A 23,837-nucleotide genomic window follows, 5' to 3' on the forward strand; every position below is an offset into this window, starting at 1 on the left:
GAAGCAGCAGCTCAAGGATGTTGTCCAGACATTTTGGTTCTTATGGAACAAGACTGGTGAACCATGATTTGGTCTTCTTGGTGAGCAAAATATAGGCATAGTGCTAGTGAAGGTAGTAACAAATATCATTCATCCACTTTCAAAATTCCCAAAAGGTTAATTAAGTATCAAAAGCTTAATTTCTCAAAACTAACAGCTATTTTGTAAAGTTAATAAACACTTAGCTTCGTACTTGAGTGATGTTGATATTTATTGATATCGACGCAAAACAAACTAAGATTAAAAGTTGCTATTTAACAGGAACAAATATTGGTGCAGTTTCCTTCCTGGAGACGGTAGGCACTCAGCTCGAGACCTAAGATAAAACAAAGACTGGATTGTCAAGCACCAACTAAGGGTTAAGCTTTAGTAATATAAAAATTGCTAAAGGCAAAAGGAGATGTTAAAAAAGGTTTTTTTATGCTAAGCTCACGTAAGCAAACAAAAACCTAAAACTAATCCTAAAACTTTAGGACATAGGATATAGACAAGACATGACTATTTAAATTTTTGCAGAAGCAAAAATCTGTTATATCCTTCACTGTACTTGTATTACAATTACATGCTCGTTGCTTCTACACTACACAAAGTCAACAGTTATCAACAACAATGACTATAACTAGATCTGAACAAGACTTCAAAGTGACTCTGCTCCACTGAAATTAAGAAAATTCAAGCCAGGATTAACAAAACCTTTTGATTTTAGAGCCAGTTCCCGTATCTTCTTCTCGTGTCATACCTAATTAAGTCCTCTCTTGACGTCTCCTGCCTGCAAACTGCAATGTATGTCCTCTCCCTCAGCTTTGTCTGACACTTTAAAATTAATTTGTATGAACTGAATAAAAAATGAAATTGTACTTCCAATCTGAACCTGCAATCGGGCTCCTGCTTTGACGCAAAACATACTCCTCTGCAGTGTACCCCACCAGCACAGCGACCCCCTTTCTCTCTCTCTATTCCTTTGCCCTGAAGGCACTTCTGGATTGCTTAATTCGTGCTCTTTGGCTGCCTAGACAGTCAGGACACCTAAGGCCATTTGGACCTATCACTCCTCGCTTCCTTCTTTTCTATGGCTAATACCACTTTCCTGCTTTTTTTCTATGGTTGAATCTCCAGACTTGGTGCTGTCATCATGGGGACAGAGTCGATTTCGGCTTCGAGCTCCTGGTTGGTAAAGCTGCATTGCTGGGCGATCCTAAAGTAAAATGAAATGTTAATGTTACAACATTGCTACTAAGCATTTACAGGGGATTTTCAGAGTCATAAGTTATATATTGACATATACCAAAAAGAACCCACACAAGACCAAAATGTGAGGGCACAGTACATGACAGTAAGTGCCGATGGTTAATTTGCTTCAAACTGCCCTCTTCCTTTCCCCTATCTACAAAGAAAAACAACCATTTCACTTTTTAAGCAACAGTTAAAAATACGTATTATTTTATATGCCTAGAGTAAATTTTTGATAAGTCTACTGCCTAATTTTCTTAACCATCTCAAGATGAACTGAATCAGCTTGAATAGTTTTTCCTTAGAAACCATGGCCACTGGCTCTCTTCCCCATCAGTAAATTCACTTTAAAATGCACCACCACCTGAGAAAATTTTAGAAGTAAAAACAAAAATAATAAAGAATGCAAAGTCTTAAATGAAGACCTCCCTGAAGTTATGAGCTCAGACCCTTGTAACTTAGCACAAATATGACTGTCTCTTAATTCGGGTTTAACAAGGTAATAGCCTAGCTTGAGACTCTCTAGGTGGCACTTTAGATCTCAGGTTCCTAAATAATCCTCAATAAAGTCACCAGGTACCCCTCAGTTCAAGTAATGTGTTTGGTTATGACAGTATGACCCTGGAAAACTTAAATGTATAGGCCTTTTTTCAAATTCAATAAAACAAGACATGAACCTTCCTTGCCCTTTCACTCTGACATATGAAAGTTAGCCTTAAAGCATTATTCCCAAGTGAATAATTCCAGCAAAATATTTCACTATTTTAACAAGATGAAACGTTAAAACAAATGAGACTGCTGCGTAGCATTTAAAGAAACAGATGATGGGGCTCCTACTATGCAAAGATGGGACAATTTAAACATCCATCAACAAGGACAATAACTGAGAGTAACAAGTTGGAGTACACCAAATATTTCTGAATCCACAAGTTCTTAAAGACTAAACGGAACGAAACTCATGGATAGCCCCTACAAGTTGCTGGGACACCAACTCATTACTCTGAATACTGTAAATAAAGGGAAAGGATCAAATGCTTTTCTTGCCTTTCCTCCGCCTTATGAAATAACGCATCTAAACAAAATTATTAGGAGAAAGGCTGATAAAAATTTTTATAATATATGGATCAGGCTTATAATACCTGAACTAATTGATCAGTTGTTTTTCCAACTTTTTATCTTAAAAAAATTTTAATCTATAGAAATGTTGCCAAACTTGTACAACAAATACCTCATACCTTTCTCCTAGATTCACGATGGTTAACATTTTGTCACATGTGCCTTTTCCGACTCTAGTGTGTGCAGGCATACACGTATATAGACACATTATATTTTTGCAGAACCATTTGAGAGTAAGTGCAGACATCATGACCCTTCATTGCTAAATATTTCAGCCTGTGTATCTTAAGAGCAAGGACATCCTAAGAGCAAGGACATCCTATCACATAACCATAATACGATTACTATTGATCAATCTTAACGTCACAATAAAAGGATACCCAGACATTGTATGCTTCCTGATATGATGCAGTAGGAACTGCACAACACCATCTATCAAGTATTCTTGCCAACAATTGAGTCTGAATATATTCAGGCCTCTAGATGAGGGGCCACCTGTTTTTGTGAATAAAGTTTGATTGGCACACAGCCAGGCTTATTCTTTTACATGTTGCCTATGCCTACTTTCCTACAAAGCTTACCGGTTGTGACAGAGACCACATGGCCCACAAAGCCTGAAATATTTACCATCTGGCCCTTGACAGAAAAAATTTGCTGACCCTGCTCTAGATATGACTACTGGTTTTCAAGGAAACACAGAAGGTAGAGGAACATGTTAAATGATACCACAGGGATGTAATTAGCCAATCTGGACTGTTAGAAGCTCTACAGGGCAAACTGGATTCTGCAACAAATAAATGGTAGGAAAACAAGAGGAGGAGGAATCGTCTAGATTAAGAGACACTTAAGGGAACATTTCAAGCAAATACAGTTTGTGGACCTTGTTTAGAGCCTATAAAAAAGATGTTAATGAGACAATTGGGAAAATCTGAACACTGAGTAGGCAGGATGCTAAGGAGTTATTGTCAGTTTTGTTTTTTTTTTCTGGTGTGAAAATGATATTAGGGTTATTTTATTAAGAAAAAGAGTCTTGGGCTTCCCTGGTGGTGCAGTGGTTGAGAGTCCGCCTGCCAATGCAGGGGACACGGGTTCGTGCCCCAGTTCGGGAAGATCCCACATGCCGCGGAGCGGCTGGGCCCGTGAGCCATGGCCGCTGGGCCTGCACGTCCGGAGCCTGCGCTCCACAACAGGAGAGGCCACAACAGTGAGAGGCCCGTGTACCGGAAAAAAAAAAACAAAAACAAAAATAAAAAGAAAAAGAAAAAGAAAAAGAAAAAAAGCCTTTGGGACTTCCCTGGCAGTCCAGTGGTTAAAACTCTGCATTTCCACTGCAGGGGGTATGGGTTCAATCTCTGGCTGGGGAACTAAGATCCCGCATGCCACCTCGGGGCGTGGCCAAAAAAAAAAGTCTTTACTCTTAATATTGACGTATTTAAAGAAGAAATTATCTGTCTAGGATTTGCTTGAAAATAATCCAGTAGGAGTAAGATAGGCTAGAGTAGAAAGAAGATTGGCCATGAGGTGATAATTGCTGAAGCTGGGTGATAGGTACATCACATTATTCCTCTGTTCTCTCTACTTTTGTGTGTGTTTGAAATACATACACAAACTTATTAACAATAAGTTAATAAAAGGACCCCACCAAGACTGAAAAAAAGGTGCAGGTAGTTAAAGTTCCCCTAAAATTCTATAATGAACAACGAGCTAGCCCTTTCCTTTATACTTGAAGGAAAAGAAAAAGAAATCCTCATGAAAATAAGTTTAACGAAAAGCAGCACCTTGTTTCTTATGCGATCTCTCTTAACCACTTCCTCTTTCTTCTCAGTTTTTTCTGAGCTGCCTACTGGTTCTGTACTTTCAGGCTTCTTTCCTTTATCCCGAAGGGCTTCTTTCTCTTTTTTCATTTCTTCTTCCTTTCTTTTAAAAGCCTTCTCTTTCTCATAGCGCTCCTTCTGCCTGCGGCGCTCTTCCTCCTGCCGCTTCAGCCTCTCTCTTTCCCGCAGGGCGCGCTCTTGGTCTCGTTCATAATCCCGCTCCCTCTCCCTGTATTCTCTGCCACTCTCATCTTCAGGTCTGTGTGAAAAACAAATCTGAGTATGCACCCTCAAAGTTCTTCTAATCACAAATGCAGGAACATTCTGATCCTGACTTGGCCACTACAATGAGGTTGAACTTTTGGAGCAGCATTAAAAAAAAACTACTAGTATTTTGAAAAACAATAAAAAAAAAAAACCCCAAAGTCGTTCACCCAGATTAAGATACTAAAATATTTGAAACCTGTCCTCCTCATCCCCCTACACCTCGTAAAACCAAGTATCTTGATTCAGGTACAAGTCCAGAAAGTAGCAGTAAAACTAGCACCTAGAAAAATACCAAAAACAAATGTACCAAAGAGCCCTCGACTACCGACCTCTTAGGCTTTTCATCTTTAAATTCACCATCAGAACGTTTGGGCAATGGACAACTCTGCCCACTGGCTCTTTCATCACTCAGATTCTCTTTGTCCAATTTCTTGACCTTTTCTCTTTTGTCCAATTCTTTTTCATCGCCTTTTTCTGGCTTCTTGAGCAGCTTTAAAGAGAACAAATTTAAGTTTATTTTGAAGGGTGGGACATTGTCTCCTGATTCTACCAAAGAAAATAATATACTAAATATTTTCAATTTAGGCTATAGAAGGCCCCCGTCTCTGCAGGTACTCATAAACTTTCAGGTGAACAACTAGTGCATGAGAGCAGTAATTTGCTAAAAGGACACTATTAATGTGAAAGTGTTATCCACTCAAATGAAGTGGTTTAATCACTTTGTGGCAATAGGATCAAGACTCCTTTGGCTTAAATGGGTCAACCTTTAAGTAGACCAACGTACACTTTCAAGTATGCCTTCTGTAGCCCCAGCATGTTGGCATAACTTGATAGGAAAATATGGTTATGAATTTAAAATGCTAAGCAGATCATTACTGCTGGACTATTTTTACGTAGTAATTATAATGACAAATACCTTGGTCACCAAAGGAGAGATCCATTGCAGGAATAATTTTGCCTTGAATCTGAGAGTAGTTACGTACTTATGATGGTACAATCATATTATCATTAGAGATGAAAAGCAAAAATTATTTGGCATTTGATTTAAAAATCCAAATACCTCATACAATGGAACTGTGAAGTTCCATCTCTACTCAATAGGAATTCTGCTCAATGTCATATATATGACAGAATGCAATTCTAAACTAAAAGTGGTTTATAAAGTCCAAATTGCGAACAAAAATTTCTTTCTCATGCCACTTCTATAAATCTCTCTAGAATACCCCCAAGTGTTGGATATTCAGAGAGATTTTTAGGCAAAATAGAAGAATTTCAAGTCTCAGAGTGAAGGCGTCATAGAAAGTTTCATCTCAGGGTGAAGGCATCATACAAGCCACCAAGCAAGAGGCAAAGCACCACAAGACTTAAGCATGAAGTGTTTCAGCACACAGACAGCCACTGCAAATGGTGAGTCCAAACTGGACACTAAGAAGGCACCAGTGTAAAGTGAGGATACCATGTGCAGGTTTCACTGGAAGTGTTCTTATTTCTCTAATGAACATCTTTGTTAGAAGCCAAGATGTTCATTACTCTAATAAGAACATTAACGGATATCTCTAGCATGGCTGGCTCTACCTTCTGCCTTGCTGACAGAAATAGCAAGTCAAGTCACTTGTGGCATGGCGGACAGAGAAATCGCTAGAAGGAATTAAGATGGGAACCTCCCACCCTGCCGCCAAGCCCCTTATCACCAATAATGAGTCCTGGAGAGCCTAGGGGAACCCTAGCCACGTGAACGGCTGAATTTTGAGGAGGTAAAAGGAGACCCTGCCATCACCTCGGTGAGATTTTCTCTGACTTTCTCTGAAGTACTATGTACAAGTACTTCCCCAGGAAGTTCGCTGAAGCAAGGGCTGCCAAGCCATGCCCTCAGAAGGGAAGTAGCAAGGCTGGGATCTTTCTATAGGTTTTCCTCTTCCTACATGCAATATATTAAGCAGAATCTGCTGCTCACAGATTCCCAGGCAGATGCAAGAAGGTAACGTGGGGAATCCTGTGAGAGGGGAAAGGACATAATGCAGGGGGTATATCCCTAGTACTCCCACAAGGCAGCCAGTTATGAGAGGCATATAAAAAGAAGAGAAGGGAAAGAGCTCTTTAGGCATGGTTGTCCTCTAGCTGTATATTGTTGAAGCTCCTGGGTACCCAGCAGAGCATCAGCAAGTCATCTGAGCTTCCTTCTAAGGTAGGAATTTAAAATGGCTCAGCTTTTAAGAAGACTTAGGTCAGTCTGAAGGGGTTTTCTACAGGTAACACTACCACCACCACCAAAAGGACTTATTAACTAAGACCTGTGTGTGTGACATGATACTAGGTGCTCTGTATCATGTACTTGGTCCTTACATTTTTCTGATTCACAGCTTGTAACAGAAACCTGTGTACCTGAGGACAGTGGAAAACAAACAGATGAGGCAACTTCATGTATCAAAAATGAAGGAAAAGCTGAATAAAACCCATAATTCATGCCAGCCAGCCCTAAGCCCTTATTTATGAAGAATTGAGAAAATAATAATCCAAAATTGAACATTTTCAATGATTAAAAATAACACAGATCTGCACTGAATACCATGTAAACTACTTAATCTTTTAAATTATCTTAAATTAAAAGAATACTATTACTATTATAGGAAAGGCTTCTGTTGATTCACTCCCCCCCAAAAAAAGACAAAAACAAAACCAAAAAAACTGTTTACACCAACACAAGATGCATGCATATTTGAAGTAGATACAGTACATGCAAATTTCAGCAACATGCAGTCAGTTTAAGTTATTTTCATACCTTAATCTTTGGTTCATCCTTTAATTTGTCCCTTTCTGGAACTCTGTCTATCTTCTTTAGCTTTTCTATATCTTTTCTTTTTCGTTTCTCTTCTTCTTTCCACTTCCTCCTCTCTTCTTCTCTTTGTCTTTTTCTTTCTATTTCTCGCCTCCTTCTTTCTTCTCTCTTTTCTTCTCTCATCCTCTAGAAAGAAACATCAACACAAACCTTCAAACAAGATAACTGCCACCAAAAACTTAGTCTTGAAGGTATGGTGGGCACCCACTGAACTGTATCATCTTTCCTTCCCATTTTCTATCTCCTTAACCCCCTCACCACCCCACTCAAAATATGAGAGAGAATAAAGACCAGGGCCTGCTAATATCAGAGTCTCCCAATGCTGCCTTACTACATTATCCAGAGGCTTTCAGGAAATCAAGAGAGTGTCTCTGGAGCAAGCTAAGGACTCCCTGGTTTTGCAGAGTGAATCTTTGGTCCAACAATCAGAGTGAAGGAGAAGGCCAGAGAGTGAGGCCAATGAGCCAACTCTTTTAAGAATAATGGTAGAAAAAGCAGCTATCTCTCCTATAGGATCCCAATGCTCTTATATTCACAGAATGCAAACCAATGAAATAGAAGTATTGAGAGAACTATAAAAACAAAAGGTTTACCTGCTTGTTTTTCAGGAAGCTCAAAAGTGGGGTTGTCTTTTTAGCTACATAAATGTAAACAGATTATTAATAATACTTAATCAACCCCTAGAAAGGATTCCGTTTTCTGACATTCCCTGCCAACCACCCAAGGTGGGAAAACTACACCCCTTAAACAGTAAGTTCACAACTATATTATTGGAAAGAAGTTTTACAGTATTCTATTTCGATTCTGAAGGTTTAAAATAATTTTTTAAAAGTTAAGAAATTCAAATTAAAACAATAAAACAATTATTAAAAAGAGCAATTCCCGGTCAGTGAGAATAAAGTGCAAAGGACATTCTCTTGTTTTACAGATGGGAGTATAAATTTGCTCAACCAGGAAGAAACTGGGGTAAGGGGCTAAAAATATCTAATACTTTTGACCCCATAATTCCACTTCTGGAAATTTATTCTATGGAGAGTATCAGAGATGGGCTTATACTATGTATCCATTAATAAAAACCAAGTTTTAGAAGAATATTTAACTCATTCTTCAATATTCTGAACAATGCTATCTAACCTTGTAGCTAGCTTTTTGAAAAGCATACTTCCTTCCTAGGATAAATTCCTAGGAGTGGAAATCCTGGGTCAGAGGCTATGCTTATGTTTAGAGCTGATATAGTAGTGACAACTTACTACTAAAACCAATATCCAAGCTAGAATTTCTCAAGTGGTTTTCAATTTTGCAGTAACTAACTTCATTTTTTGACATTTTCAGGTCAAAATTTTTTTTAGGAATATGAACTTATTACTAGAAAACACCAATTGATCTTCAAAGGCTTACCAACATCTTAAGGTCCTATATGAGTCTTCAAACTTTTTATACTTCTGTTACATTTGTGTGGCACTAAATAAGTCAGAATTTTTCCCATCTTATCAATGCATTCTCATAATCCTGTGAGGCAGGTATTATCTGCACTTTATAGTAGAACAAACAGAGTCTTAAAGAAGTTAGTGCCTTTCCCATGGTCAAACAGCTAGCAAGTGACAGAAGTGGGAGTCTGACAGGTCTCCTGATGAAAAAGCTGTTGCCCTTAATTCCTTTTGCCCACTTACCTATTAATTCTCTATTTTTTGCTTCTATTTCCTCTAGCAGTGTCTCTGGAGTAGATGTCATTTTCTCATTATCTGCAGCATAACTTTCCAAAAATTTTCTATATTCTGGATCTAAATAATTGTTTAAGTAAATAGAAAACATAGCAGACTTTAAACAAAATAGGAAATATTATCTATGGGAGAACTGCAAGCTATAGTTATGGGACCTTCAGAGACTATCATTTATAGCATGTAAGCAGTTTCTGCATCAGTACACCTCACTTTAATTAAACTCAGCATATGAAAATCAGGTGTTCTAAACAGATAAATGAGGGCAGATGTCCTAGATGTGGCACTAGAGGTGATAGTAACTTCTGCAATTCTTTCCTAGATGCCTCCGACATCAGAAAGGGTAACACATCTGAGTCATTATGTTGTATCTGGAGCATGCACTGTGGAGCATGTCACTTGATCTAGTCTTCACGGTCTGAATCTATTATATAATCAATAAGCAGCTGTGTGTTGAGTCTTTTCTGTGTTTTCCTTATAAAATACCCATTATAGTAATAAATAATGGAAACCAAACTAGTTGATTCTAAAATGCCCATCTGATATAAAATATTGCAGCTAAGTCCTTAGCCAACACAACCACATTACAGAGATCTCAAAATCTGGATCCAGTTTACCGTAAACGGCAATTATTTCAGTCTTTTAGTTCTAGTATTTCAGTTCAATGTAATTACTATGTGTGCAGTTAACTGCATATTCAAAGCCTAGAAAACAGGACTGGCCACTACAGATACTTTATATTAAGTTACTCAAGTATAGAAAATTTTCCATCACAGCGCTCAATGATAACGCTTCCTCTTTATAAAAATGGAAACCAAAAGTCAAATAAATAATCATAAAAATGGTAAGAGGCCTCAAGGAGTTGTAATTTGAAACATCTGATTTTTTCCCATTGTCTTCTAATATACCTAAGGTGATTTACTACTCAACAGTCAAAATATATTGCTTAATGGTGAAGGGATGAAAAGCCATTAGCCAAAGAGAGTGAAAACTAGAGGAAACCCACCTCCATTCTAACAAGCAAAGCTTTCATCAGTGAATTACATTTCTCATGAACTTTATTTCCTATGTTTTCTTAATTTAAAAGATTGGAGTCCACTTAATTCCCACAAAGGTAATATTTTTAAAAAACCCATGGCCCTACTATATATACAACACAGGGAACTCTACTCAATATTCTGTAATAACCCATATGGGAAAAGAACCTGAAAAAGAATGAATATATGTATATGTCTAACAGAATCACTTTGCTGTACACCTGAAACTAACACAACATTGTAAATCAACTATATTCCAATATAAAATAAAAATTAAATTAAAAAAAACATGGCATTAGCATTACATAACTAGAGCTATACTGTACCATCATCGATAGTCCCAACTTTAGTATCTCTTTTCTTAGTCTTCTTTTTTGCAGCTTTTTGAAAAGGTGCAAATTCTACTATGGCAGGATATTCCTGACCTGTTTAGAAAAAATAGCATACTTGTTGTAAGAAAGAAAAGGTCAAAAGTGGATACAAGAGACTCAACCCACCACTCTCTAGGCTTCCTTTGATGACAGTGGTCTGAATAGGTCTCCCAACAGGCATAAATCACATTGGCACAACTAAAATCAACATGTTACCAAAGGAGCCCCCAGTTCATACTGATAACTTAGTGAAAAGATATGGGAGGGAATTAAAATACTCATTTAAATTCAACTTCTAAGTGTGATATTGTGATATGTGGGGGAAAAAAATCTACAAACTAATTTTCATTTAAAAAATACATCAGAGGGAATTCCCTGGCAGTCCAGTGGTTAGTACTCGGCACTTTCATTGCAGGGGCCTAGGTTCAATCCCTAGTGGGGGAACTAAGATCCTGCAAGCCATGCAGCATGGCCAAAACAAACAAACAAACAAACAAACAAACCAGATCACAATACTGATTATACAGGGGTATAAATATGTCAAAAGTCACCAAATGCACACATAAAATGGATGCATTTTAATATGTAAATTATACCTTAATAAAATTGATTTTTTATAAGTGCAAAAATATACATCAGAAATCTCTAGAACAGGTAAAGCTACAGATAGAAAGTAGGTTAGTGCTTGTCTAGAGATAAGGAGTAACAGCTAATGGGTACGAGGTTTCTCTTTAGAGAAATGTGTTCTAAAATTAGATTGTGGCGACAGCTGCACAACTCTGTGAATATACTAAAAAACACTGAACAGTACACTTTAAAAGGGTGAATTTTATGGCATATGCATTATATCTCAGTAAAGCTGTTATTAAAAAATACACCAGGAGACACCAAAAGCACAGGCAACAAAAGTGAAAAATAGATAAACTGTGCTACATCAAAATTAGGAACTTATGGGGCTTCCCTGGTGGCACAGTGGTTGGGAATCCACCTGCCAATGCAGGGGACACGGGTTCGAGCCCTGGTCCGGGAAGATCCCACATGCCGCGGAGCAACTAAGCCTGTGTACCACAACTCCTGAGCCTGTGCTCTAGAGCCCGCGAGCCACAACTACTGAAGCCCGTGCGCCTAGAACCCATGCTCCGCAACAAGAGAAGCCACCGCAATGAGAAGCCCGCGCACCACAATGAAGAGCAGCTCCACTTGCCACAACTAGAGAAAGCCTGTGCCCAGCAACAAAGACCCAACGCAGCCAAAAATAAAAATAAATAAAATAAATAAATTTTTTAAAAAATTAAGAACTTCTGTGCATCTAGGGACATAATCAACAGAGAGAAAAGGAAGCCTATAGAATTGGAGAAAATATTTGCAAATCATATATCTGATAAGGGGTCAATATACAGAATACATAAAGAACTCCTACAACTCAACAAAAAACCCCCCAAATAATCTGATTAAAAAATGTTCAAAGGACTCGAATAGACATTTCTCCAGAGATGGTATACAAATGGCCAATAAGCAAATGAAAAGATGCTATGTGCTCAAGCATATGAAAAGATTAAACTATTACCTCACTAATCATTAGGGAAATGCCAATCAAAACCACAATGAAATACCATCTTATACCTGTCAGAATGATTACTATTAAAGGGGAAAAAAACCCCAGAAAATAGCAAGTGTTGGCAAGGACATGGAGAAATTAGAACCTTCATGCATTGCTGGTGGGAATATAAAATGGTGCAGCCACTATGGAAAACAGTATGGTGGTTCCTCAAAAAAACTAAAAATAGAATTACCATATGACCCCGCAATTCCACTTTTGGGTATGTACTCAAAAGAAGTGAAAGCAGAGACTTGAACAGATGCTTGTACATTCATAGCAGCATTATTCACAATAGCCAAATGTCCCTCAACAGATGAATGGATAAAGAAAATGAAGTATATACATACAATGGAAAAGGAGATTCTGACACATGCTACAACATGGATTAACCTTGAGGACATTATGCTAAGTGAAATAAGCTAGTCACTAGAAGTCAAATACTATGATTCCACTTATATGAGGTACCTAGAATGGTCAACTTCATAGACAGAAGGGTGGTTCACAGAGGTAGAATGTAGTTGCAAGAGGCTGGGAGAGGGAGAAATGGGGAGTTGTTTAACAGGTAGAGTTTCAGCCTTACAAGAAGAAGTTCTAGAGATTGGTTGCAGAACAATGTGAATGTACTCAACACTACTGAACTGCACATTTAAAAATGGTTAAGATGGTAAATTTTATTTGTGCATTTTACCACAATTTTTAATAATGCAAAAAACCAAAAAAAGCAACGAGGTAATGATACATACTATAACATGGATGAAAACATACTAAGTAAAAGAGGCAGTCACAAAAGGCCACATATTGTATGATTCAGTTCATATGAAATGTCCAGAATAAGGAAATCCATAGTTAGATCAGTGGTTGCCAGGGTCTAGCGGGAGAAGAGAATGGGAGATGACTGCTAATGAATACAGGATTCTTTTTGAAGTGATGTATACATTCTGGAATTACATAGTGGTAATGGTTACAAAACTTGTGAATATACTAAAAACCATTGAATTTTATGGTATGTGAGTTATATCTCAATTAAAAAAAAAACCCAAGTGACTACTGGAAAAATACACCAGATCCCTGCTATAGAATAATGTCATACAAGGTATAAAATTCCATCCTGGGCTTCCCTGGTGGCGCAGTGGTTGGGAGTCCGCCTGCCGATGCAGGGGACGCGGGTTCGTGCCCCGGTCCGGGAGGATCCCACATGCCAGGGAGCGGCTGGGCCCATGAGCCATGGCCGCTGGGCCTGCGCGTCCGGAGCCTGTGCTCCGCAACGGGAGAGGCCATAGCAGTGAGAGGCCCGCGTACCGCAAAAAAAAAAAAAAAAAAAAATTCCATCCTTAGATCTTTGGCATGTAAACATAAGCCAGGATAAATTATTAGAATTGACCATTAGGCATCACAAAGCAGTCACACAGGAAACAAGGTTTTAGAAATCCTAGTGAATGCAGAATCATATTACCTTAATAACTGATACATTTGAGAAGGAACAGATAAACCAGACTGAAACAGAAGGAAATTGTGGAAGACAGGCTGAAAAAAACAGAAGTGAGGCCAAACTATGGAAGATGCTGACTACCAGACAAAGGAATTTGGACTTTTGTTCACAACTGCTATCTTAAGTCACTATTTTCAAAAAGATTAATTTCATGGCAATATAAGACTATTAAATTATACAGAAAGTGGAAAAAAATGGAAAATCCTATAAGGTTAGAGACTGGTTGTCTAAGCATTTGGTGATGAGGATATAAAGTGTGAAAGTATTACTAAGTCTAGATGAACAAGATATTAAAAAGCAGTAAATTAACAAAATCCTTCACTTGTTTAAATGTAAGGGATAAAAAAGAGAGGAAAAAAGTTAAACACAACTCAGATTTCCAGGAAATCACTGCTATCTACTGGAATAAACTTGGAGTGGAGAAGTAGCTGGTTTGAGGGGATTAATAAAAGCTGGACAAACACAGTAGCAATCCTTCAACTTCTACTGGCATATTTCCTGACAAAGATTTCCTTTTTACCAACTTTGAACTAATACTGAAAAAACATAACCTAACAAAAAGACACATCATTCACCTATGATTACAAAGCCAAAAGAAAAGTGGCAAATGGAAGCATGGACATTCTCTGACTAAATGTTGCAAGCAGCAGATAATAAAATGAGAGTTAAGGCAGAAGTTTTTCTTCCCTATAAACTCCTGGATACAAAGTGGGAAATCATCAAGTTCAATGTTTTAATTATATACAACTTAGAATGTTAAACAGTACTCCAGCTGGCAACTATTGACATAAAGAATCTGACTTAAATAAGTGTTAGTCCTTGAAGCAAGATGAGAAGTAAATATTTAAAATTTGTCATACAAGTTTAAAGAGTCATTTATCAGTATCACTGTTAAAACTAGTAAATACTCAAAACAATAGATCATCTAATACCGGGCAAAGGAAGTCACAGGAGGAGAAAACTGTGGCAATTTCATTCAGTTGATCAAACTACAGAAATAACAGGTTAATACAAATACCTGAGGACTGTAAAAAGTCATATTATCTATTTATAAGGCTGTCATAAGCTTATCAAATGTGTAAAACTCTTTAAATGTTGCTCATCTTATCACCCAGGATTTTAGAAATGCCATGAAGGCACCGAGAAAACACTGTGATACACACATTGTCTTAAACATACAAATGACAAAGAAACCACCCCCCTCAGTTAAAAGGACTTACCTTTATTGTCAAGGAATACATAACCATCAAAACGATCCCTGAACAAAATAATGTCCTCCTGGTTTTTAAAGTTGATGTATGCTCTGGCATACATATGAGGATACAGGCTGCAGGGAAGAAAGCAATTATGTCAATGTGCTTGCAGGTGTCTGACTGAATTACAAGTATGCATATGTTAAAAAGATAGGCTCAAAAATCAAATGGAAAACATTAGTAGGATTAAAAAGAATGGAAGAAACCTTTTTCATTTACCCCCTCCCTCTTTATTTATTTATTTTACCTAGTATCATTAGAAAAAAACTCAAAATAATCATGCTCAGGCATAGGCTGAAGATGTTCCTGAAGCTGCTCCTTGGTCAAAGTGGGCGGTAATCTCCGTATTACCACCTTAAGAAATGAATAAAGAAAATAAAATTAGTACAAATCAATTTTCTGTCAAACCTGAATCACTGTCCCTGAAGAAAGTTGGCCTTTAAAAGATGAGATCACTTATAAAAACCCAAGAGAATGTTCAGAAAGCTCAGAATGATTAGTCAAACATAATAGTAACGTAGTTAAAGAAAACACCAACTCTCAAAAACGAGAACTGCCTGGAGCAAGGAAAATCTCAGGTTCTGTTAACCTGAAGCCCCACAGTTTACTAGGTCTTCGCCTCATTTTCTATCACCCATTTTCAGCAGTGGTAAGAAATTAGTAAACCAACCCTGGTCTTTTGTGGGTGTCATGAATTCTTGATTTATTAATGTTTCCCTACCACATCCAACACATCCTAAAATAAAATCCTTACTCAATCAGCATAAAGAATTCAAAATTCTAAGGAATACCACAAATTCCCTCATTGCTCCCCAAATAAGGATGCACCCGATCTGGCCCCCAGACCATAATATCCCCCACCCACCCACTCCCTCAACTAGCCCCTATTAATTTTCCTATCACAAACTACTCCCACCCTTGATGGCCTCTTCACTATTCAATAATTCCCCTCCAATTCCTCATTCTTTTCACTATCGCTCCCCCTCCCATTATTATCTCACAGCTCTGACCTAAACCCTTCTTGTCTGGGAATCCCCCCGCCCTCCCTCACTCCAATCCCGGGGCTCGGCGGGGAGGGGCTCCCCCATTTCTGGCGAGTGGATGAGACAGGGTGATGCGATTTTCACTCAAGTGAAGAAACAGAGGAAGAGACTGGGAGAGGAAGAAGGCAGCCCCTTCCCAACCATCCTCCACGGGTGGCAGAACGGTCCCGCCCTCTCCTGGGCCGACAGCCGGCCAGTCACCTTGCTCAACGCCTCTTTCTTCTCCTTGTTCCGATCCTGCTTATCTTCCGCTTTGATGCCGTCCCCCGAAGCCCCACAGACGCTGCCTGTGGCCCCCGGGGGAGTCAAGAGGGTTACTCGCTTCTCCTTAGGCCTATGCTCCTTCTCCTCCTTCATGGCCACGGTTTCGCTCCTCATCGCGGTAGCTCGGCCTAAACGCCACTACGCCGGCACCTAACGACTCCCGGCCCACTCCGAACAGAACTCCGCCCCCAACGGACGCCCCTCCTTCTAAGCGGAACCCTGCTTTCCTTTGGGCCCCGCCAGGATCTCGCGAGACTTCAGGACGCCTGGTCTTAGCTTCCCGCCCGCGGAATCCCCGCACCGCCCAATCCCCTTGCGACCCAGACTCCCTCGGGGCACGTCATTAGCAACTCCGCCATCTTGGCTGGGACGAGTATTTCACGGACTACAAATCCCGGCATACAAAGCATTTACTCGGGCTTCCCTGGTGACGCATGGTTAAGAATCCACCTGCCAATACAGGGGATACGGGATCGAGCCCTGGTCTGGGAAGATCCCACATGCCACTGAGTAACTAAGCCCGTATGCCACAACTACTGAGCCTGCGCTCTAGAGCCCACGAGCCAAAACTACTGAGCCCACGCGCCACAACTATTGAAGCCCGCGCACCTAGAGCCCGTGCTCCGCAAAAGGAGAGGCCACTGCAATGAAAAGCCCGCGCATCGCAAGGAAGAGCAGCCCCCGCTCGCTGCTTCTGGCCGGGAGGTCTGGAGTCGTAGGTGTTTCAGGGTTCCTATTTGTAAGTAAATGGAATCCTTAATCTTGAAAGTGTAGTGTTTTTCAGATCTAAAGATACTTTCTGCGGGCTTTGTTTTCCTCAGATAAACCCGATGTGATCCAAAGTTTACCTCACTAGGGGAACGACTTGTATTTTCTATCATTGGTTGTGAAGTGTCCTTTCAGAGTCTTTAGAGGTTTTTTTCCTTATATTGATTAGGATTCAGACACTTAATAAACACGCACAGAACACTGACATTAAAGGATCATTATAACCAAAATGTATGAGATTTGTTTTCATCACCGTTTTTAAAAGTAAAAGGAACCTATCATGGTACTGATGCCCCGCAGGGAGGAGAAAATAAAATAAAACCCAGCTTGCTTTAGATGGGATTGCCCTCCTTCCCGCTTTTAAAAAGGCTAATTATGCATTATTTATAATAGCCCCAAACTGGAAACAACCCAAATATCTGTCAACCGGCTAATGCATAAACAAAATGTGGCACATCCATAGATCGAAATACTACTCAGCAATAAAAATGAACCGATACGTCCATCCACATGAGTGAATCTCAAAACGATTATGCTGAGTGAAAGAATCAGGACACAAAGAGAATACATGCTGTATGATCTCGTTGATATGAAATTCCAGAAAAGGTAAAACCATAGTGAGAGAAAGCAGATCAATGATTGCCAGGGGGCGTCGGGGGTGGGGAGAAGGGATTGACTGCAGAAGGGCTCCAGGGAACTTTTTGGAATTATAAAAAATGCTCTTTATCATGATTGTGGTGGTGGTTGCATGACTGCAGACATTTGTGTAAACTCATTGAATTGTACACTTAAAATTGGCAAATATTATTTTATGTAAATTATATTTTATTGAAATTCAGCCCCTCAGATTAAAAGAAATGCAAAACTTGAAAAATATTGCTCAGCAAAAGCCCCAGGGGGCTCCTCAGGAGAATGGAATGGAATCTGTCTCTTTCTCCAAACCCAAGAAAAATCTTTTTCCATGGAGGAGCTGGTTAGTAGTGATCTTGAAGAGACAGCTGGCAGTGGAAGTCTTTACAAGATGAAGAAATCTTTCCCCAAAAAGGAACCAATTAGTGACCCTAAAGAGGTAGGAAACAAGTGTCCTCAAGAAAAAGAGGAAATTCTCTTGTAAATGTCAAGTATTCTGTTTTGGGGTTTTTAAATGTTTTATTATACTTTGTTAAAAAGGAAAAATTGTACATTTTAGAATGTTTTTATGAGTAAATTTAATGTACTGAAAATGTAAAAAAAAGAAAAGAAAAAGAAAAAGAGGAAATTCTCTTCCAAGGAGGAGCCACTCAGCAGTGGACCTGAAGAGGCTGCTGCCAGCAAGAGCAGCAGCTTCAAGAAAAAGAAAAAGCTCCAAAAGCTGTCCCAGGGTGATTAGAATTGACATTTCCCTGGTGAGGCATACCTTGCAGAGATATTTCCCAACCCAAGCCTATATCTCAATAAAAAGAAAAATATTGCTCTAAATGATAAAGGGTTTGTATTTCATCAAATTTAAGATACCATCGAATCTAAAACCATTATTTTATATACAAAGAAAGAAAAAAATGCTGCCAATTGAACTATGACACACTATCAATTTTAAGATGTATCTTGATTTCAGAGGTGTTAAAATGTGAAAAAAAGTGTTAGTATCAATTGAACATATTATATCTCTATTATGTGCAATTAAGGAAGAAGGAGGTGAAATGGGAGAGAAGGGCAAATGATAAGCCAGAGAGAGACACAGACATCCCCAGCAGGCAGGAACCAAGTTAAGGATGCAATAGAAACCCAAGGCAGAAAGCTGGCTCAGGGCCAAGGACCCATTTTTGCTGACGTCTAGAATATATTATCCAGGCTCCGTTCTTAAATTGTCTCACTTCTGTTGCCAAGCATATGCTTGTGTTCCTAATTCCTGTTGCCAAGGCTATTTCCCTGTATTTGGGATCTGTTACTCACTCTTGCCTCCAGCACCTGCCCACTCGTACAAGCCTAGCTTAAGTATCTATCTGCCTCTGAACTCCTACTTAGCTTTGCATTTACATCTTGGTGTATGCCTGTTTTGGAGTGCTTGCTAGCTTTAAACAACTGCTGTATTTCAGTCGTCAGAGTTGGGTGTTCCAGGGCTCAGTCCTTAGACCCCTTTTCTATCTACGCTCACTCCTCTGTTAGTCTCATCTGTTCTTGTGGATTTTCTCTTTTTGCTGACAACTCCAAAATTTATATCACCAGTCCATACATCTCCTCTGAATTCCAGACATATATCCAACTGCCTACTTTGACATCTCCACTTAGATGTCTAACACATTCAGATTCTCTGAACATGTCCAAAACTGAACACCTGATCTCTCCCCACACCGCCTGTATTAGTTTCCTATTACTGCTGCAACAAATTACCACAAATTTGGGGGGTTAAAATAACACAAATTTATTATCTTACAGTTCTGTAGGTTAAAAGTCCAACAGAGGTCTCACTGGACTAAAACTGAGGTGATGGCAGGACTGAGTTGCTCCCTGGAGGCTCTAGGAGAGAATCTAGTTCCTTGTCTTTTCCAGATTCTTGAGGTTGCTCATATTCCTCAGCTTGTGGCCCTTCCCTCCATCTTCAAAGCCAATAATATAGCATCTCTCGGGACTTCCCTGGTGGTCGAGTGGCTAAGACTCCGTGCTCCTAATGTAGGGGGCCTGGGTTCGATCCCTGGTCGGGGAATTAGATCCCACATGCAGCAATTAAAGATCCTGCATGCTGCAACTAAGACCCATCATAGCCAAATAAATAAATATAAAAAAATAGCATCTCTCTTGGACCATCTTCATCTATGTCTCTTTCACTCTCTCTTCTGCTTCCCCCTTCCACTTTTAAGGACCCCTGTGACTACGTTGTGCCCACCTGGATAATCCAGGATACTCTCCTTATGTTAAAGTAGGCTGATTAGCAACCTTAATTCCCATTGCCATATAATGTAACATAGTCACAGGTTCTGGGGATTAGGGTGTAGACAATTTAAGGGGGCATTATTTTGCCTACCACACACTGTAAAGTTTCTTTTTTTTTTTAAAGGGAATTTCATTTTCATTTATTTATTTTTGGCTGCGTTGGGTCTTAGTTGCTGCGCGCGGGCTTTCTTTAGTTGCAGCAAGTGGGGGCTACTCTTCCTTGCGGTGCGCGGGCTTCTCATTGCATTGGCTTCTCTTGTTGCAGAGCACGGGCTTTAGGTGCGTGGGCTTCAGTAGTTGTGGCACGTGGGCTCAGTAGTTGTGGCGCACGGGCTTAGTTGCTCTGCAGCATGTGGGATCGCCCTGGACCAGGGCTCAAACCCATGTCCGCTGCGTTGGGAGGTGGATTCTTTTTTTTTTTTTAACTGCTTCTGAAGCATTTGTTTGCAAATGCAGGTTATATATATATTTTTCAACATCTTTATTGGAGTACAATTTTTTTTTACATCTTTATTGGAGTATAATTGCTTTACAATGGTGTGTTAGTTTCTGCTTTATAACAAAGTGAATCAGTTATACATATACATATGTTCCCATATCTCTTCCCTCTTGCATCTCCCTCCCTCCTACCCTCCCTATCCCACCCCTCCAGGCGGTCACAAAGCACCGAGCTGATCTCCCTGTGCTATGTGGCTGCTTCCCACTAGCTATCTACCTTACGTTTGGTAGTGTATATATGTCCCTGCCTCTCTCTCGCTTTGTCACAGCTTACCCTTCCCCCTCCCCATATCCTCAAGCCCATGCTCTAGTAGGTCTCTCTTTATTCCTGTCTTACCCCTAGGTTCTTCATGACATTATTTTTTCTTAAATTCCATATATATGTGTTAGCATACGGTATTTGTCTTTCTCTTTCTGACTTACTTCACTCTGTATGACAGACTCTAGGTCTATCCACCTCATTACAAATAGCTCAATTTCGTTTCTTTTTATGGCTGAGTAATATTCCATTGTATATATGTGCCACATCTTCTTTATCCATTCATCCGATGATGGACACTTAGGTTGTTTCCATCTCCAGTCTATTGTAAATAGAGCTGCAATGAACATTTTGGTACATGACTCTTTTTGAATTATGGTCTTCTCGGGGTATATGCCCAGTAGTGGGATTGCTGGGTCATATGGTAGTTCTATTTGTAAGGAACCTCCATACTGTTCTCCATAGTGGCTGTACCAATTCACATTCCCACCAGCAGTGCAAGAGTGTTCCCTTTTCTGCACACCCTCTCCAGCATTTATTGTTTCTAGATTTTTTGATGATGGCCATTCTGACTGTTGTGAGATGATGTGAGATGATATCTCATTGTAGTTTTGATTTGCATTTTCACAATCCAAGAACATGGTATATCTCTCCATCTATTTGTATCATCTTTAATTTCTTTCATCAGTGTCTTATAATTTTCTGTATACAGGTCTTTTGTCTCCTTAGGTAGGTTTATTCCTAGATATTTTATTCTTTTTGTTGCAATGGTAAATGGGAGTGTTTTCTTGATTTCACTTTCAGATTTTTAATCATTAGTGTATAGGAATGCCAGAGATTTCTGTGCATTAATTTTGTATCCTGATACTTTACCAAGTTCATTGATTAGCTCTAGTAGTTTTCTGGTAGCATCTTTAGGATTCTGTATGTATAGTATCAAGTCATCTGCAAACAGTGACAGCTTTACTTCTTCTTTTCCGATTTGGATTCCTTTTATTTCCTTTTATTCTCTGATTGCTGTGGCTAAAACTTCCAAAACTATGTTGAATAAGAGTGGTGAGAGTTGGCAACCTTGTCTTGTTCCTGATCTTAGTGGAAATGGTTTCAGTTTTTCACCATTGAGGACGATGTTGGCTGTGGGTTTGTCATATATGGCCTTAATTATGTTGAGGAAAGTTCCCTCAATGCCTACTTTCTGCAGTGTTTTTATCACAAATGGGTGTTGAATTTTGTCAAAAGCTTTCTCTGCATCTATTGAGATGATCATATGGTTTTTCTCCTTCAATTTGTTAATATAGTGTATCATGTTGATTGATTTGCATATATTGAAGAATCCTTCCATTCCTGGAATAAACCCCACTTGATCATGGTGTATGATCCTTTTAATGTGCTGTCGGATTCTGTCTGCTAGTATTTTGTTGAGGATTTTTGCATCTATGTTTATCAGTGATATTGGCCTGTAGTTTTTTTGTTGTTGTTGTAAAGCTGGTTTGGTGGTGCTGAACTCTCTCAGCTTTTGCTTGTCTGTAAAGGTTTTAATTTCTCCATCAAATCTGAATGAGATCCTTGCTGGGTAGAGGAATCTTGGTTGCAGGTTTTTCTCCTTCATCACTTTAAGTATGTCCTGCCACTCCCTTCTGGCTTGCAGAGTTTCGGCTGAAAGATCAGCTGTTAACCTTATGGGGATTCCCTTGTGTGTTATTTGTTTTTTCCTTGCTGCTTTTAATATGTTTTCTTTGTATTTAATTTTTGATAGTTTGATTAATATGTGTCTTGGCGTATTTCTCCTTCGATTTATCCTGTATGGGACTCTGTGCTTCCTGGACTTGATTAACTATTTCCTTTCCCATATTAGGGAAGTTTTCAACTATAATCTCTTCAAATATTTTCTCAGTCCCTTTCTTTTTCTCTTCTTCTGGAACCCCTATAATTCGAATGTTGGTGCGTTTAATGTTGTCCCAGAGGTCTCTGAGACTGTCCTCAGTTCTTTTCATTCTTTTTTCTTTATTCTGCTCTGCAGTAGTTATTTCCACTATTTTATCTTCCAGGTCACTTATCCATTCTTCTGCCTCAGTTATTCTGCTATTGATCCCATCTAGAGTATTTTTCATTTCATTTATTGTGTTGTTCATCGTTGTTTGTTTCATCTTTAGTTCTTCTAGGTCCTTGTTAAATGTTTCTTGCATTTTGTCTATTCTATTTCCAAGATTTTGGATCATCTTTACTATCATTATTCTGAATTCTTTTTCAGGTAGACTGCTTATTTCCTCTTCATTTCTTAGGTCTGGTGGGATTTTATCTTGCTCCTTCATCTGCTGTGTGTTTTTCTGTCTTCTCGTTTTGCCTATCTTACTGTGTTTGGGGTCTCCTTTTTGCAGGCTGCAGGTTCGTAGTTCCCGTTGTTTTTGGTGTCTGTCCCCAGTGGCTAAGGTTGGTTCAGTGGGTTGTGTAGGCTTCGTGGTGGAGGGGACTAGTGCCTGTGTTCTGGTGGATGAGGCTGGATCTTGTCTTTCTGGTGGGCAGGTCCATGTCTGGTGGTGTGTTTTGGGGTGCCTGTGGGCTTATTATGATTTTAGGCAGCGTCTCTGCTAATGGGTGGGGTTGTGTTCCTGTCTCGCTAGTTGTTTGGCATAGGGGTCCAGCACTGTAGCTTGCTGGTCATTGAGTGAAGTTGGGTGCTGGCGTTGAGATGGAGATCTCTGGGAGATTTTCGCCGTTTGATATTATGTGGAGCTGGGAGGTCTCTTGTGGACCAGTGTTCTGAAGTTGGCTCTCCCACCTCAGAGGCACAGCAGTGACTCCTGGCTGCAGCACCAAGAGCCTTTCATCCACATGGCTCAGAATAAAAGGAAGAAAAAGTAGAAAGAAAGAATTATAAGTAGAAAGAAAGAAAGAAAGAAACGAAGGAAGAAAGAAAGAAGGAAAGAAGGAATGAAGGAAAGAAGCAAAGAAAGAAAAAGGAGGGAGGGAGGGAGGGATGGAGGGATGGAGGGAGGAAGGAAGGAAGAAAGGGAAGGAAGGAAAAAAGAAAGAAAGAAAGACGATAAAGTAAATTAAAATAAAGTAAAATATAATAAAGTTATTAAAATAAAAAATAATTATTAAGAAAAAAAAATTTTAAAAACGGACAGATAGAATCCTAGGACAAATGGTGGAAGCAAAGCTATACAGACAAAATCTCACACAGAAGCATACACATACACACTCACAGAAAGAGGAAAAGGGGAAAAAAATCATAAATCTTGCTCTCAAAGTCCACCTCCTCAATTTGGGATGATTCGTTGTCTAACGGAGGGAAGGAAGGAAATAAAGAAAGAAGGAAAGA

The 23,837-nt window shown here is 39.3% G+C and overlaps 1 protein-coding gene across 3 annotated transcripts; it reads right to left on the reverse strand.

Annotated features, from left to right (window-relative positions):
• Positions 1 to 232: 232 nt before the first annotated feature.
• On the reverse strand, positions 233 to 16,270 carry UPF3B (UPF3B regulator of nonsense mediated mRNA decay). 3 transcript variants are annotated; one of them, XM_029241175.1, is made up of 12 exons: positions 16,015 to 16,243; positions 15,018 to 15,124; positions 14,738 to 14,844; positions 10,384 to 10,482; positions 8,973 to 9,083; positions 7,896 to 7,939; positions 7,246 to 7,428; positions 6,810 to 6,848; positions 4,796 to 4,956; positions 4,164 to 4,458; positions 1,127 to 1,234; positions 241 to 355 (listed from the first exon to the last, which is right to left on the reverse strand). In XM_029241175.1, the coding sequence occupies exons 1-12, from the start codon at positions 16,189 to 16,191 to the stop codon at positions 344 to 346; spliced, it is 1,443 nt and encodes a 480-aa protein (XP_029097008.1). In that variant the 5' UTR covers positions 16,192 to 16,243; the 3' UTR covers positions 241 to 343. The 3 variants fall into 3 exon arrangements, with proteins under 3 accessions (XP_029097007.1, XP_029097009.1, XP_029097008.1); XM_029241174.1 differs by having other exon boundaries at positions 233 to 1,234; positions 16,015 to 16,270; XM_029241176.1 differs by lacking the exon at positions 6,810 to 6,848 and having other exon boundaries at positions 233 to 1,234; positions 16,015 to 16,270.
• Positions 16,271 to 23,837: the final 7,567 nt, after the last annotated feature.

The sequence above is a fragment of the Monodon monoceros genome, unplaced genomic scaffold (genome assembly GCF_005190385.1).
Source record: "Monodon monoceros isolate NGI ecotype Baffin Bay Population unplaced genomic scaffold, NGI_Narwhal_1 Super_Scaffold_22, whole genome shotgun sequence".
Lineage (NCBI taxonomy): Eukaryota > Metazoa > Chordata > Mammalia > Artiodactyla > Monodontidae > Monodon > Monodon monoceros.